Genomic DNA, 15439 nt, shown 5'->3' with positions numbered 1-15439 from the left:
TTACAAAATGTTCTTGTTCTGACTTGAATCTGCCAGGGGCGTGCTGCTGCTGGGGCCCAGGGGAAGGCTTGCCTCCCTAGGCCCTGCCCAGCCCCTGGATGCCTGATGGACTTCAAGGACTTTGTTTCTAGTGCCTGGTTCTGCTTTGGATCCTAACAGGAGGGAGCTAGCTGCTGGTGGGCCCCAGGAGGGACCGCCATGGAGGGCCCTGTGTGCTGGCCCCTGGGCCCTACATTGCCCCCCTGACGTCTCCAGGACCTTTAGGTTGCTGTCCAAGCGCCTGGGGGGCGCTTTATCCCTTTTCCTGGCTTCTAGCACCCTGGGAGCGCTATATTGCTTTATGTGGCACCATAGGAGCGCTGGAGCTCCGCAGCGATGCGCTGCCGTCTGTGTAGAGGGAATCCCCATCGTAGGGATTCCCCCGTGATGCTACCGAGAGCGGGTGCCCACCCCGCATTCTTATTATGCCTAGCGGGAGCCCATCCCGCTTATATTGTGCTTTTGGTGCGGGTGCCCACCCCACTTATGTCTTTAATTTGCGGGTGCCACCCCGCTTCTGTTATTTAAATTGGCAGGTGCCACTCCGCTTCTGTTATTCACGTAGCGGGTGCCCACCCCGCATTATAGTGCCTGTGATAACGGGCGCCTACCCCGCTTTATTCCGATATTTAGGCGGATCAACGGGGCCGCGTTATGATTATATTTGACAGCGGGTGCCCACCCCGCGTTCTCCGCCTTGGAAAGATCACCGCCGCACCACGAGTGAGCACCCGAGGCCGGGTACACTGAGAAGAGAAGAGGCGCTGACATCACCTCAGTGCCGCGCCGGGATTGGCCCCAGCCGTCAGATTCTCCTGCAGCATCACTGGTGTGCCGCGCTGGGATTGGTTCCAGCTCACGGGATTCCTAGGGCGTCATCAGTCTGCCGCTCTGGGATTGGCCCCGCCTTGAGGGCTTCCCCACGCTCAGACCAGGAAGCGGAGCTGCGCCGGAGATCCGGTCGGGGCCTCCGAGGAAGTCGGGAGAGGAGAGACGCCGAGGGAGGCCTGAGCCAGCCCGGTGAGTGGGGCTGCCCCCTTTGGCTTCGTACTGGCTGCACGCGGGATGGGGACAGAGTGTTTTGGTCCCAGGAGGAGCCCGGTGAACGGGGCTCCTCCGTCACACTTGGTGCCAGTGCCCATTCTTTTCCATGAGCGGACCCGCCGTTGCGGGCCGCTCCAACACGGGGGCATGTTTATTTAAAGCGCCAGTGCGCTCCAAAGCGGGGCACAGTTGGTTCCAACGTTTTGAGGGCACATTTCATTTATTTAAACCGCCCGTGTGCGCCCCCGTGCTCAGGGCCAGTCCTTCTTTTGCTGCGTTGGCGCATATCGATTGCAGGAGCCCGTGCGCTCCATGGGGACATGGTGTGTGTCGAGCCTAGGTGGCTCCAACGTTTTGGATATTGTTACAGGGGCCATTGAGAGCCCATGCCTCCTATGTGCCTTCCACAGCTGCGCAGCACTTCGTGCCAGCTGCAGCGTTTAGGCCCTGGTCTTGTCCCCAGCTGCCCAGCAAGTAGTGGGCAGCTGCTACGTTTAGGTTCTGGTGCGACCTGGACCCTAATGTGATTGAGGTGTTATTGTGATTCATGCTAATGGGATTGGGTGCTAGGAAATGTACTGTGTATAGCATGTTTTGCGCACCCTGTGTTTTATACCTCTAAATGTGGTCATTTCTGCCTAGGAGGTTGTTTTACCTGTTTAGGGTGATGTTAGGGAGATTGTACTTACCTGTGCGATGTACGCCCCTAGAGTAGTTATACTTAGGAGGTAAGGTCTAATGCGTTAGACTTATGAGAAATTGCATAATGTAGTTATGCCCCTGTGATGGATACAGGATAGGTGTTATACCTGATGCTAGTGTGATGACGCTGAGGTCATTATTGCGCCAGTAGACACTGGTTGTGTTCTACAGTGCTAATTTGTGTTATGTTCTACATGTACACTTGGTGATTTGTGCTAATTCTGACAGTGGCCCATGTGGCCCTGTCCCGTGTAAATAGTCCCTTGTAAAATTCTGCCCAGTGCCAGTTGGCACAGTGTAAATTGTGTGAAAATTATCTAATGTGTTTTGGTATAATACAAAGGCTATTTTGATATAATACCTTGTGTGGAGTTTCTTTTGTGGTGGGCCTTGGGTGTTGTTGCTGGGTGCGCGCGCAAACGCTTTACACATTGCCTCCGGGATAAGCCTGACTGCTCGTGCCAAGCTACCAAGGGGGTGGATTTAGGTAACCGAATTCTAGGATTTGAGGAGCCAGATCGCAAGGTTGAGCTGAGCTGGGTCCGGGTGCCTGATCCCTCCATGGTTCTGGGTTAAGAGGTGTGGAGAGAGGTGTAATTTTTGGTGCGGTACTACGGATAGTTCCAGCAGTGTGGTATACCACGGTTGTCTGGCCCAAGTTGGAGCTACTAGGATTAGTGTGAGGGAGTGTTGTTGTAGTTTGCGCACCACTAGTGGAATGAGTGGGAGAGGCGGAAAAGCGTATGCAAATCTGCCTGACCAGTTGAGCCATATCGCATTGCCTTTGGACAATGGATGTGGATATCTGGCGGCGAAGTTTGGGCATTTGGCGTTTTCGCGGGTGACGAAGAGGTGTATCTGTGGATGCCCCCACATTTGAAAGTACGGGTGAAGAACTTGTGGGTGGAGTTCCCACTCGTGGAGTTGTTGTGTTTGTCTGCTGAGCAGATCAGCTATGGTGTTTTGAACTCCTGGGACATGTTGGGCTAGGAGAAAGATTTTCTGGGGTATGGCCCATCTCCATATGCTCTGTGCTAGCTGAGAGAGCTGTGGAGAGTGTGTGCCGCCTTGTTTTTGTATATAGTACATGGCTGTCATGTGCGGACTAGGAATGCCTTGCCTGAAATCTGTGTTTGAAAAGATTTTAGGGCTAAAAAGATGGCTAGTAACTCCAGATGGTTGATGTGGAGTAACTTTTGTTGAGGTGTCCTTCTGCCCTGCATGGTGTGATGTAGTAGGTGAGCTCCCCAGCCGGAGAGCGATGCGTCCGTTGTCAGTACTATCTGAGGAACCGGGTCCAGGAACGGTCGGCCTTTGGAAAGGTTTTTGGTGGCCCACCACTGCAGAGAGCGATGGGTACGACCGTCTACCAACAACAGATCTGTTAATTGACCCTGGGCCTGGTTCCATTGGCACGCTAAGCACTCTTGGAGAGGACGCATCTGGAGTCTTGCGTGAGGTCCTATGAATATGCAAGAGGCCATCATCCCGATTAGTTGCATAAACACTCGAGCTGGAAGGGAGTGTTGTGCCATAAATTTTGCGCGTAGAGCCTGAATGCTTGTAATCCTGGCAGGACTGGGGTAGGCTAGCGCTCTTGAGGTGGCTATGGTGGTACCGAGGTATTGTTTTATGTAGGATGGTTGTAGATGGGACTTTGCGTGGTTTACTGTGAAGCCCAGTTCGTGAAGTAGCTGTATAGTGGCATGCGTGTGTTGTACACACTGGTTGTATGAGCTGGCTTTTATCAGCCAGTCATCTAGGTATGGGAAGACATGGATGTGTTGTCTCCGCAGGTGTGCTGCCACTACTGCTAGGCACTTGGTGAATACTCGTGGTGCTGTTGTGACTCCAAATGGGAGTACTTTGAATTGGTAGTGTTGGCCATCCACTACAAATCTGAGGAACTTCCTGTGAGCTTTGTGCACAGGAATGTGGAAATAGGCGTCTTTTAGGTCTAAAGTGGTCAGGAAATCGTTGTGGGAAAGCAGTGGAAGTACCTGCTGAAGTGTTACCATGTGAAAATGGTCTGAGTGTATGTATCTGTTTAGGGGCCTGAGGTCTAGGATGGGCCGTAGAGTCTCGTCCCTTTTTGGTATGAGAAAATATAGGGAGTAGACCCCTATATTTTGTTGGTTGGTAGGAACGTGTTCTATTGCCCCTTTTTGTAGGAGGGAGATTACCTCCTGCTTTAGTAGTGTTAGATGTTCCGGTGACATTGGGCGTTGTCTGGGTGGAATGTTTGGGGGGGTAGATATTAGTTCTAGGCAGTAGCCTGACCGAATTATTTGTGTTACCCATTTGTCTGAGGTGATGGTAGTCCAGACAGGAAGGAAATTTTGGAGTCTGCCCCCGACCGGAGTGGGATGGTCTGGAGGGAGTGGAGGGAAGTCATTGGGTAGGTGCGGAGGCAGAGCGGGCGGTGTTTGTCTTGCCTCTGCCTTTATTATTGTTGCCTCTGTAGCCGCCTCTTTGGTAACCCTTTGTAAAGGTGAATTGGGTAGGGGCCTTATATGAAGTGGACAGTGTCAGAGGAGTAGCCTCTGGATGTGCTCCGAAAGGAAGAGCGGCAAAAGGAGCGCCTGGGAGGTTGTGATTGTAAGGCTCCCATAGACTTTGCCGTATCAGTGTCTTCTTTCATTTTTTGTAGGGCCTCATCTACTTTTGGGCCGAACAGATGTTCCTGGTCAACGGGGTGGTTCAGGATGGAAGCTTGTACTTCTGGTTTAAAACCTGAGATCCTTAGCCAGGCATGGCGAGGGTGCTGGTATTAATGGCTCTGGAGGCGGTGTCAGCTGCATCTAGGGCACAACGGATTGATGATGGTTTTGCCCTCCTGAATGAACTTGTTTGCCCTATTCTTGTATTTGTCAGGGAGGTGTTGCATTATGGCTTCTAGTTCGTCATAATGGGCCCTGTTGTATCTTGCTAGTAGCGATTGTGTATTAGCGATACGCCATATGTTGGCAGCTTGTGATGCAGTGCACTTGTCGGAGGCGTCCAAGAGTTTTGACTCTTTGTCAGGTGGTGGTGCTTCACCTGATGCTTGGGAGTTAGCCCTCTTTCGTGCTGTAGACACTACCAGGGAATCTAGTGGTGCTGGCCCGCTGATGTAGGAGGGATCTGTAGGGGCGGCTTTATATTTTTTATCAATGCGCGGGTTAATGACCCTGGCTCTGACTGGGTCTTTAAAGACCTCCGGCGCGTGTTTAATAACTCCTTTGAGCATGGGCAGTATGGAGGTGGCCCTGTGCGTAGTGTCCAAGGTATCAAGGAGGAAGTCCTCCTCCATGGGGTCGGTATGGAGATCCACCCTGTGACAGTGTGCAGCCCTCTGGAGTAAGTGGTTGAACCCTAATGAGTCTTCTGGTGGGGATGGTCTCGAAGGGTATAGATCATCTTGTGGGACGTTAGGAATGTCAGGGATGTTATAGTCGTCCCATGGGTCTGGGGAGCCTGTGGGAGTGGGGTCCCCTGTAGGTAGGTCATGGGGTATGTCCCCTATGTCATCATAGACATTATCATTATCATCATCATCATCCGGAGAGGGTGTTGGAGAATGATGATGCGGGGGTGGAGAAGGAGAAGGTGGAGGAGGGGAAGGTGGAGGGGGTGGAGGAGGTGGTGAAGGCATTCTGAAAGGGGAGGTAGCAGAGTCCTTCCTCTTTGGAGGTGGAGCTGGGGCAGGTTTTTCCAGCTGTCTTTTTTTTGATGCTGAGCATCAAGTGTCCGGTTTTGGGGTCCGTGATCAATGTCTTTAGCAATGGATCCAGTGTAAAGAGTTCTTCCGAGGGTGGTTTGTCCGTCGGCGCCGAAGGCATCGGGCCGTTGTTTTTCTGGGTTTAGAGTCTGTGCTAGTCCGCTGTTTGGAACTATGCGGCTTGGAAAGGGCTGTTTGTTTACTCGGTGCCAAGATGGTTTTCGGCTTCGAGATATCGGTGTCGATGGCCTTGTGTTTTTTGGTCGGTTCCGGGGATGGTGTCCGTACCGAGGAGCTGGAGCTGGTTTTTGGCGCTGAGTGTTTCGGTATGGAGCTCGGTGCCGAGGAGGCCATTTTCTTTTTGAGCGTGGGTGCGGAGGAGTGTTTTTCGGCACCGACGGTGGGCTGGCTTGAGCCCGAGCCGTCGGAAGGCTTAATCGGCTTCTTTACCAATCCCGAAGGTGCGGTGTGGGAAGCAGTGTCTTTTTTTTTTTTTTTTTTTGTTGAAACCGTTTATTGCAATCTCAAATATATACAAGTATGGGCCTACAACCTTCCGGCCGGCCGCTAAAGTGACAGAAGCAAATGACATACATACAATAAGGCACCTGACTTTGCAGAGACGATAAAGCAGGAGGTATCAACAACGTGGGCCACATGACTCTGAGCCCACAATACGGTTTCGTTTTATACAACACAACAACATAAAACCACACCCGCAAGGCAACCCGCGATCGAAAATGACGACACGTGCTCCTCCAGTGGGGGACCCCAACCATCCAAAGAAATCCAGAGAGGGGAAGGGAAACAGATCCGGGACTGGGAGAACAATGTGCCCGGGGCTGAGGGAGGGGGTCAACTAGGGGGATGGAGCTGGTGAAGTGGGAGGCAACAACGGCGGCTCGCAAATACCCCCGCGGTAGGCGTTCCAGGGGCCCCATATCTTCACCCATGCCCCAGGCTTACCCCGCGCCACATACACCACCTTTTCTCGGAACATGCACCAATCCATGTGTTCTTTCCAGGCCGACACCGCCGGGGGCCTCTGGGATCCCCACAGTTGAGCAATGTCACGTTTAGCTATCATATATCCCAGAGTCACCCATCGCGTCTGCGGAACCGAGTAATCGGTCGGTTCCCACACATTCAGCAAGCATCTCCTCGCTTCAGGCAACAGCGCGACATGCGTAACCGCTCGCAGGACCTCATGCACACCACGCCAGAATCGCTCCACCCTCGGACATTCCCACAGAATGTGCAAAAAAGTCGCCAAAGCACCACACCCACGCTTACACAATCCATCCTCGGCATAGCCCATACGCAGAAGCCTTGGCCCCGTCATATACACCCGGTGGAGTATCTTAAGCTGGACGAAGCGAAGGCGAGCCGGGATGGCCACCTCCTTCGGAGAGGCCACCGCGGAAATCCAGTCCTCGTCGTCCAACTCCAGCCCATCGGCAACCCAAGCCTCGCGGAGGCCAGTCAGTAAGCCCGAGCGGTCATTTATCAATTTCTTGTAAATGAGGGAGATCGTGCTGTCCGGAACGTGGCCATCTAGCACTCTATCCTCCAGGGGGGAGGACTCCGGGATGGAGGCCACGTCTGGGAAGACGGAACCCAGTGCGTGACGGATCTGCAGGTAGCGAAAGTATTCACTGCCCTGCAGCTGAAACTCCGCCTGCAGCGTCTCGAATGTTTTGAATCCTCCCCTCGTCCAGAGATCTCCCACTGTACTGATGCCTATCATGTCCCACCTCTCGAAGCCCTTCGAGGTCCACAAAGAGCCCAGCCTCTCCGACGCATACAACGGTGACGCTCGGGTCAAACGGTCCTTCCATCCCATAGCTGCATTAGCCGCGTGCCATACTCGCACCATGACACGCGTGGGTCCCGTCAAGCGGGAATCGGGCACGCTAGTGTAGAGCGCTCGATTGTAGTCGCCACCGGGCAGGAGCATTTTGTCCATTTCAAATGCCGGGTTTAGGGCGGGCCCATAGAAACCGTGATTAATTGCAGCTAACTGGGAGGCCCAGTAATACCGCTTAATATCCGGGAGGGCAATCCCTCCGTCGTACCACGGGAGCGTCAATTTTGCCAGAGCTATACGCGGCCTCCCGTCCCAAAACAGACGGCGCTGCAAGCTTTCCACCTCACGGAAGTAGTGCGCCGGGACCAAGTCCATAGTGTTCTGGAGAGCGTACAGAAAGCGCGGCAATGACATCATCTTGAACAATGCCGCCCGGCCGAGCGGCGAGAGCGGCAAGCGCCGCCAGCGCGCGACGTCCTCCTTCAAGCGCTGGAGGGGGGGAAGCAAATTTCGCTCGTAGCGGGCCACCGGATCCAGCGTAATATAGACCCCCAGGTATCGAAATCCCTGCGAGGCAATCTGGATCGGACAACCCCGAGGGAGGACAGGAGCCTCCCCGGAAAGCACATAGACACAGGATTTAGCCCAGTTGATGACAAGGCCTGAATTACGGCCAAAGGAGCGCAAAACATCGACCAGGACAATCAGTGACTTGCGCGGGGAGGCTAAGTACAAAAGGATATCGTCAGCGTAGAGGGACACGCGGTCCTCATACTCGGGGGTCCAACGGAGACCACGGATAGAAGGGTGCCACCGCAGCCACTCCGCCAGGGGTTCCAAGGCCAGTGCAAAAAGGAGCGGCGACAGGGGACAACCCTGTCGCGTGCCCCGTCCCAGCACGAATGGGGCCGAGACTCGACCATTCACCACCACCTGTGCCAATGGGTCCGAGTACAACAATTTGACCCAACTGATGAATCCCGGGCCAAATCCAAATTTCGCCAGCATCGCCCAGATGTAGGGCCATTCGAGCGTGTCGAACGCCATGGTGGCGTCCAAGGACGCCAAGATGGCCGGCTCCCGCACGAACGGAACACGCGCGAGCACCCCGTGCAAGCGCCGCAGATTAAGGGCCGTATTGCGATGGGGAATAAAGCCGGACTGGTCTTGGTGGACCAAATCGCCCACCACGCCGACCAGCCGGTTGGCGAGCACCTTGGCGAGGATTTTAGGCTCCGCGTTCAAGAGCGAGATAGGCCGGTAGGATGTGACCCGGTCTCGCGGTCTCCCCTCCTTGTGGATAACCACGATGGTGGTCAGACGCTGGTCCGGCGGGAGGGAGCCCCGCGAGTGGGCCGCAAGGAACATTGCGCGGAGGTGGGGTGCCAGTACATCCGGTCGCAGTTTATACAACTCGATAGGAATGCCGTTCGGGCCCATGGCCTTGCCAGAAGCGACCGAGCGGATGGCGAGGGCAATTTCGTCCGAGGTGGGGGCGGCATCCATCAACTCCCTGTCCTCCATTGAGAGGGAGGGCAGCGCGATGTCACGCAGCAGGGCATGGGAATCCTCCTCCGGGCAGGGAGAAACCGGGGAATATACCTCGCGGAAATAATCTGCGAAGCAAGAGACAATGCCTTCCGGCTCAGTAACACGTACACCATCCATTCTCTCAATCAGCGGGACCACACGACTAGCTCTCTCCTTCTTATCCAACCACGCAATCAACTTGCCAGCCTTATCACCCACATCATACAATCGCCCCTGTTGCTCTCTGCTGAGGCCCCTGGCCGCCTCCGTGACGAGGGACCTATAGGCCGCCTGCTTAAGGTGTAGAACATGCAGCGCAGCGTCAGTCACCCCACTCACCAGATCACCCTCCAGTTCAGTAATTTCAGCCTCCACCCGGGTCACCTCCTCCTGTGCGCGCCTCCGGGCATGGGAAATAAAGGAGAGGGCCTCCCCTCTAAGCACTGTCTTGAAAGCCTCCCACAGGGAGATGGCCGACGAGACAGACCCCACATTCTCCTCAAAATACCGTTGCAAGGATTTAATCAAGTCCGCACGAATAGTGGGGTCGCGCAGGTACCAGGCATTGATTGGAGCTACCCTGCCCTCCCCCCTCGGGAAGACATCAAAGTGCAACAGGAGTGGGGAATGATCTGAAATACCCCGCGCCAAATGGCGCACCTCCCCCACTCTCCCGGCATAGGCCGCAGGGACAAGGACATGATCAAGCCGCGAAAGGCTACCATGGGCCCCCGAATGGAAGGTGTATTGCAGCTGAGTGGGATGCTTTAGACGCCAACAGTCCACCAATCCCAGTGTGTCCAAAAGGCCAGACAGCCACGCTTGTGCCCGGGGGAGGTCCCTAGGGGGATAGCGATCCATAGTCCCAGAGGCCACCGCGTTGAAGTCCCCCCCAACCACCAGAAGCCCCCCCGGAAGGTCAAGCAGGAGGCGTCCCAGGTCCGCAAAGGTGGTGGACTGTAACCCCGGTGGGACGTACACTGAGACAAAGACGACTACTTTGCCCTCCATTCTCCCCACCAAGACAGTGTAGCGTCCCCTCTCATCATGGCGCACCTCGTCTATTTCTAGCGGGAGCGAGGTCTTGACCATAATGCCCACCCCTCGTGAGCCTGATGTGAAGCCCGAGTGGGCCACCAAACGATAGCCACGCCGATTCATGGCACAAAAGGAGTTACCAATGAGGTGCGTCTCCTGCAAAAAGACCACATCAGGCGAAATCCGTTTCAGATATTGCAGGACCACACCCCGCTTAATCCTATCACCCAGTCCGTTAACGTTCCAGGACAACAAAGTCAGGTCCCTACCCCCCATCACATACAGAAGCCATCATTTGTCCCCCCGAGAGCATCTCAAAAACACCAATACAATGAAGGGTTTGCCTTGCGGTAGAAACGAACCACACCCCACCCCAACCCACCCATCCCAACAGAACTCCCCCCACCCTGCACCCCTGCATGAGCCCAAACAGCCCCCCCAAAGTGCAGTGTGCCTGTCGCCCCATAGAAAGAAAACTAACTAGTCCCCCAGAGGAGGAGGGAGATCCCCCAAGAGACCCCACACGACCTCCACAGGAGGGGAACTTACCCTAACAGTCAATGGTGACAATAACACAGTCCAGAGCAAGGCCTACCATTAGTCCCTCAGTCCTGATCCGGCGGGCCCTCCCCACCAACCGCTCCCCCCCCCACCCCCCCGGCCCCGATCTCCGGGCAAAGTGTCCAGCCAGTCCCCGGCCGCTTCGGGACGATCAAAAAAGTGCGTGCGGCCATCCACCTCCACCCTCAGCTTAGCCGGAAAAAGCATCGCATATTTGAGATTCAGGTCCCGTAGGCGACGTTTGACACCGAGAAAGCTCAGTCTCTGCTTTTGGACCGCCGGAGTAAAGTCAGGATAGAAATTTATATCCATATTATCAAGTCTGACCGGCCCTTGTAGCCTGGAAGTCTGCAGGATAGCGTCCCTGTCCCGAAAATTGAAAATCCGGGCGATGAGAGGCCTCGGAGGGGCTCCGGCCTTAGGCCTACCCCCGGGGACCCTGTGGGCACGTTCCACTGCAAAGAATTTACTCAGCCCCCGAGGCTGGAGATGGGTGAGGACCAAGTCCTCCACAAACAGATCCGCTGCCTCTGCCTCGCGTCCTTCCGGCACCCCGATAATGCGGACGTTGTTTCTCCGGGCCCGACCCTCGGAATCCTCCAGTCGACGATGCATCAGGGCGCTCGCCTGGCCAAGCCTGCGCACCTCCTATTGGAGGGCCGCCACGTCAGATGTGAGGCCCGAGGTAGAGTGGGCCAAAGAATCGACCCGGTCATTTGTTTTTGACAGATCGGCTCTCACGAGGCCCACGTCCACGAGGACCGAGTCGATCTTCTGCGCCAGAGTGTCAAAGCGCTGGTCCACCGAGGCCTTCATCTCGGCGATGGCGCCCATGACGTCTCGGAGGGTCAGGTCCATGGGCAGAGCAGGAGCATCAGTCGGGCCCGTAGGGGACCTACGCAGCGCCTCTGGAGACCCCTTCTGGAGGGTGTAGCGATCCATGTTGTTGGATTGATGGGCCGCGCCACGACGGGTCGACTTCACCTTAGCCCGGTCGCCATCTTGTTTTGTGGCCATGGTCGCGGTCCCCAAATCGAGCCAATCTCCTCAAAAAGGGGGTAGACAATCCCGTTCAAGGGCTCTGGGGGGGGGCGACCACCGCTCCGCAGGACGGACCGCAGCCGGCGGGCCGGCAGGGCACCCCAACGAGGCCACACCACCGCACACCGCTTCGCGACCCTACCTCGCCTGGCAGCAAGGAGGGCGCAAAAGCGAAAGTGAAAGTGCGGGGTGCGCGAGTCGCCCAGCCTTGCCCGCCGCTGTTATTCACTTTGTCGCCGGATCGCCCCACAACTCCAGTACGGGGGGCCGGTGTGGAGAAGGCCGCAAACCTTAATCGGTGCTCCCGCCGGTGTCCGAAGTCCGAATTGAAAACGGAAAACGGGCGTCACCTCAGTTCGGGTTCACAAACACAGTCCCCTCATCTAGGACAGGATTCGGTCAGGATTTATGCAGGAGGTCGCGGAGGTCCTCGGGAGCCTCGCACCTACGCGGCCATCTTGGGTGCGCGCTAGGCTCCTCCTCGGAAGCAGTGTCTTTGGTCTTACCTAGGACCGGAGGCGAAGGTGTGACCGAAGCCTTTTTCGGTGCCTTCGAGGGTGTGGGGGGGGGGGTAGTTTGGTACTCACAACCCTCTGTGCCGGAGTGATGTCCTCCATATCTGTATTGTCGGCTTCGGAGGCGCTGACGAGGCCCTCATCGGTGTGGTATTCTTCTGGAGCGTCGACGCCTTCTCCGAAGATGTCATCTGGAATCGCCGTCGACGAGTGTGCCATGGTTCTTCGTGCCCTTCGGTCTCGAATGAGTTTCTTGGATCGGAAGGACTTGCACGCCGGACAGTCTCGAGCCTCGTGTTCAGGGGAGAGGCAGAGGTTACATACTTCGTGGAGATCGGTGTGGGGGAATTTGGACCCACATCGAGGGCACTTCTTGAAGGGAGTCCTTTCCATTAGCCAGGACCGGAGCTTGGGTAGGCCCGAAGGCTGTAGTCGACAACTGGAATCGAAGGTCTTGATCGATGAGAGCTGCGCTGAGTGTGGAGATCGCGATCGAAACAATACCGCGAATTAGGGTGAGGATTGCGCGTCGATTGGAGAACTGGAAGCTGTTCGGAACCGGAGCGCGAAGATCACATCCAAGCCCGATGGAGGAAAAAAACAATCTGAGGATGGAGCCGAAGCCCATGCGCAATACGATCCAAAGGAGGAGTCACCGACCTCGTGACTTCCAAAGACTTTCCAAGAGGAAAAACAACTGCAAACATCCGGGCCCAACACCAGATGGCGATCTATGCACAAGTGTGCAATCTGCAGCTCATATGCCTCGAACTAATCCTTTTCTTGGGTATACCTTCTTGCTTTTTTAAATTATTGTGTCCCAAACCACACACAGGTACAGCTGGGGAGACATGGATAGTTTAGTTGAATGATATTCATTTATGATCTTAAAGTCTCTTAATGGGCTTATGTGCGATATTTTATCTACTTATTTTATCTATTTTAGTGATCTGTTAAACCCAGCCAAGGCGGAAACAATACAGTAACCTGGGCGACTTGGCAGACCCTTTACAAGCCCTTCCAGGGGCTTCTTTCTCAGGTTTTTGTCGCCCTGGTCTTGATTGCAGCTTTAGGGCCCTATTTTATGTACAAGATGCACTTTATCAATAACTGGTTATGATATTTAAATTGGTACGGAATGTCACTATGGTTGATGAAGCTTTTATGTACTGAGAATTTTATATTGTGCACTTTTATGGTTCTCCGAATTGAATTAAAGTTTATTTGATGATGGTGACGCAGTGCCTAGTGAAGTAGTTGTCATGTCGATGTTGGGAGTAGTGGTTGTGATGCTGTGCACAATCATGCATTAACACTAGCGTTTGGGACAGTGACTATTACTGGTTGCTTCTTACCCCAGGTTGCATCTGTACGGATGTTTTGCCTCCCAAGTTAATGGTTCGCCCATCTCTTCGAATAAGAAGGTTGACACCTGGTGCACCAGGATCTCCACCTAGAAAGAAATGCATGGATTATAAGGCATTCTCGAACAGGAGGATGCAGAGACTGGAATGAGAGTCACAGGCTGAAAAAACAAACCCCATGAGCATAAACAACAAAGAGCAAGGTGAGAGTAAAAGAACTGCCTGAAAGGAATCAACAATCGAAGAAAGCTACAAAGCAGGAGATTGACTACTGGGAGGGAAACTGGCGAAGGCCCTCGTTGAAAAACAGGAGTTTCCACTCATAATAAAGATACAGCGATAATATTGCAGAATTTCCACGTGTTTCTGAGGACAAATCTTCCACGTGAAAGTGGGTGGAGGGGGGAAATTAACATTAAAGAATAACTGAGGAAATTAGTTCTCTAACACCAGTTTCCATGTTATCTCCCATTCCACAATTTCATGCTGAAATTCAGCAAATTACCAATACCCGTGGGATCGAGGCCATGGAGAGTGAGTACCTAGGGATGTACATCGCTACTCCATTCGAGCTTGATCCATGCCAGATGTTCAAGCTGTCTAGATTTGGACACAATTATTACTCTATATGTAAATCATTTAGGTATGATGGGGCTGATTCACAAAGGGCCTCTGCACTCGTGACAGAGGCCCTGCAATCGTCTTGGTGGCCCACACTCGTTGCGGACCTCCTCAATGAGCAACTGCAGTGCGGAGGCCCCGTTATGACTGCGTGCCCCCCCTGCCATGAATGCATGCCCACCCCTCACGGCTGCGAGGCCTCTGCCACAACTACGGGGTTTCTGCCTTGAATGGGGAGGCCCTTCGTGAATCGCCCCCTTAGCGGTTCTTTTCAAACTTTGAGCAGAGATAGAACACCAGGAACCTAGAATGGATTGATGGCTAAACAGCAAATACGGGCAAAATACTGCAAGGTCCATGCACAGGGTCTGTAGATTTTAACAATGCGTTATAGCGAAGCAGGAAGGCTGAAGCCAGTGTACAAGAATTGCATCCTTCACAAAATCTGGGGAAAAAGTTAAAGGCCACTGAGAAGAAAAACATTTTTAAAAATTCATTATATGGTCATGGATATTACAACCAAGCACAAAATGAGTGACTGTGGGCCGTAACACATAAAGCGAGAACTGTGAGCGCTAATTTAAGACACACCTCTGCCTCAGTTTGGGTTGAATGCTGCCGACAGCAGTTAGAGAGGATAAGCAGCACTATTTTACCACTGCAGGCAGCAATGGTTGCTGGCCGTGGGAACTCTAAAGTGATGCTGCTTTTAGCTGAAAATGTAGCAACAACCATTCACATTTAAAGTAAATAACAGAACATAACACAATAACATACACAAAGCAACATAAGAACACTTTTATAACACAACAGGGCAAATCACAACTAGACAGTCCAATATAACGCAACACAACTACAGTAGTACATTACAACACAATGTAGTAACTTGGCCCAGACAGATTGTAGTGTTTCAGGAGTATTTATTGTTTTAGTTACAAATCCGGTAGTTCAGCCCCACCATGAGCAGCCAGCATGCCGCTCAGCCTTTCTCCAACTGTAGGTTCTCACTCCCAACATTATATCTTACATCATTCAGGGAGAATTCCACTGGCATAGTATGAACATATTACAACCAGGATACAACACACAATCAAAGTGCAATAAGAATGTGCCAAAGCACAAAAAACAACAGAACAAATCACTACCACAACAAAATGCCTCACAACAAATATACACACATTTTCTTGTGACAAATTACCACCTACAGAAAGCTATTTTCATAATCTGGCGGTAAAAGGTGTTAGCACCAAGCACTGTCTTAACTTAGCAAGGACATGAAGAAGCGCCAGTCAAAAATGTTTTGTGATCCGACCCTTGCTCTTGCTTCATAAGCTGGTGAAGCTGGTGATAAAACCACGTTTAGTTTGAAACACTCTACGACTCTACTGACGTGGGGCCACAAGGCTGATCAAATGTGGCCACGTCCACCTACACAGGGTGTGGGACCCACGTTTTAGCCAATATCTCTATAGCGCTT

At 53.4% G+C, this 15439-nt stretch overlaps 1 protein-coding gene across 5 annotated transcripts in view; it reads right to left on the bottom strand.

The window, feature by feature from the left end:
• Nucleotides 1-15439, bottom strand: part of OPLAH (5-oxoprolinase, ATP-hydrolysing) — a 443349-nt gene that overhangs the window by 24427 nt on the left and 403483 nt on the right. For all 5 annotated transcript variants that reach the window (XM_085604553.1, XM_085604550.1, XM_085604552.1 and 2 more), the window contains exon 26: nt 13333-13430. In XM_085604553.1, the coding sequence (XP_085460679.1) occupies nt 13333-13430 (98 nt within the window). The remainder of the gene's footprint in view (nt 1-13332; nt 13431-15439) is intronic.

This window comes from Triturus cristatus, chromosome 5_1, assembly GCF_964204655.1.
Source record: "Triturus cristatus chromosome 5_1, aTriCri1.1, whole genome shotgun sequence".
NCBI lineage: Eukaryota > Metazoa > Chordata > Amphibia > Caudata > Salamandridae > Triturus > Triturus cristatus.
The sequence above is the reverse complement of the archived record's forward strand: the minus strand, read 5'-3'. Positions and strand labels throughout refer to the sequence as shown.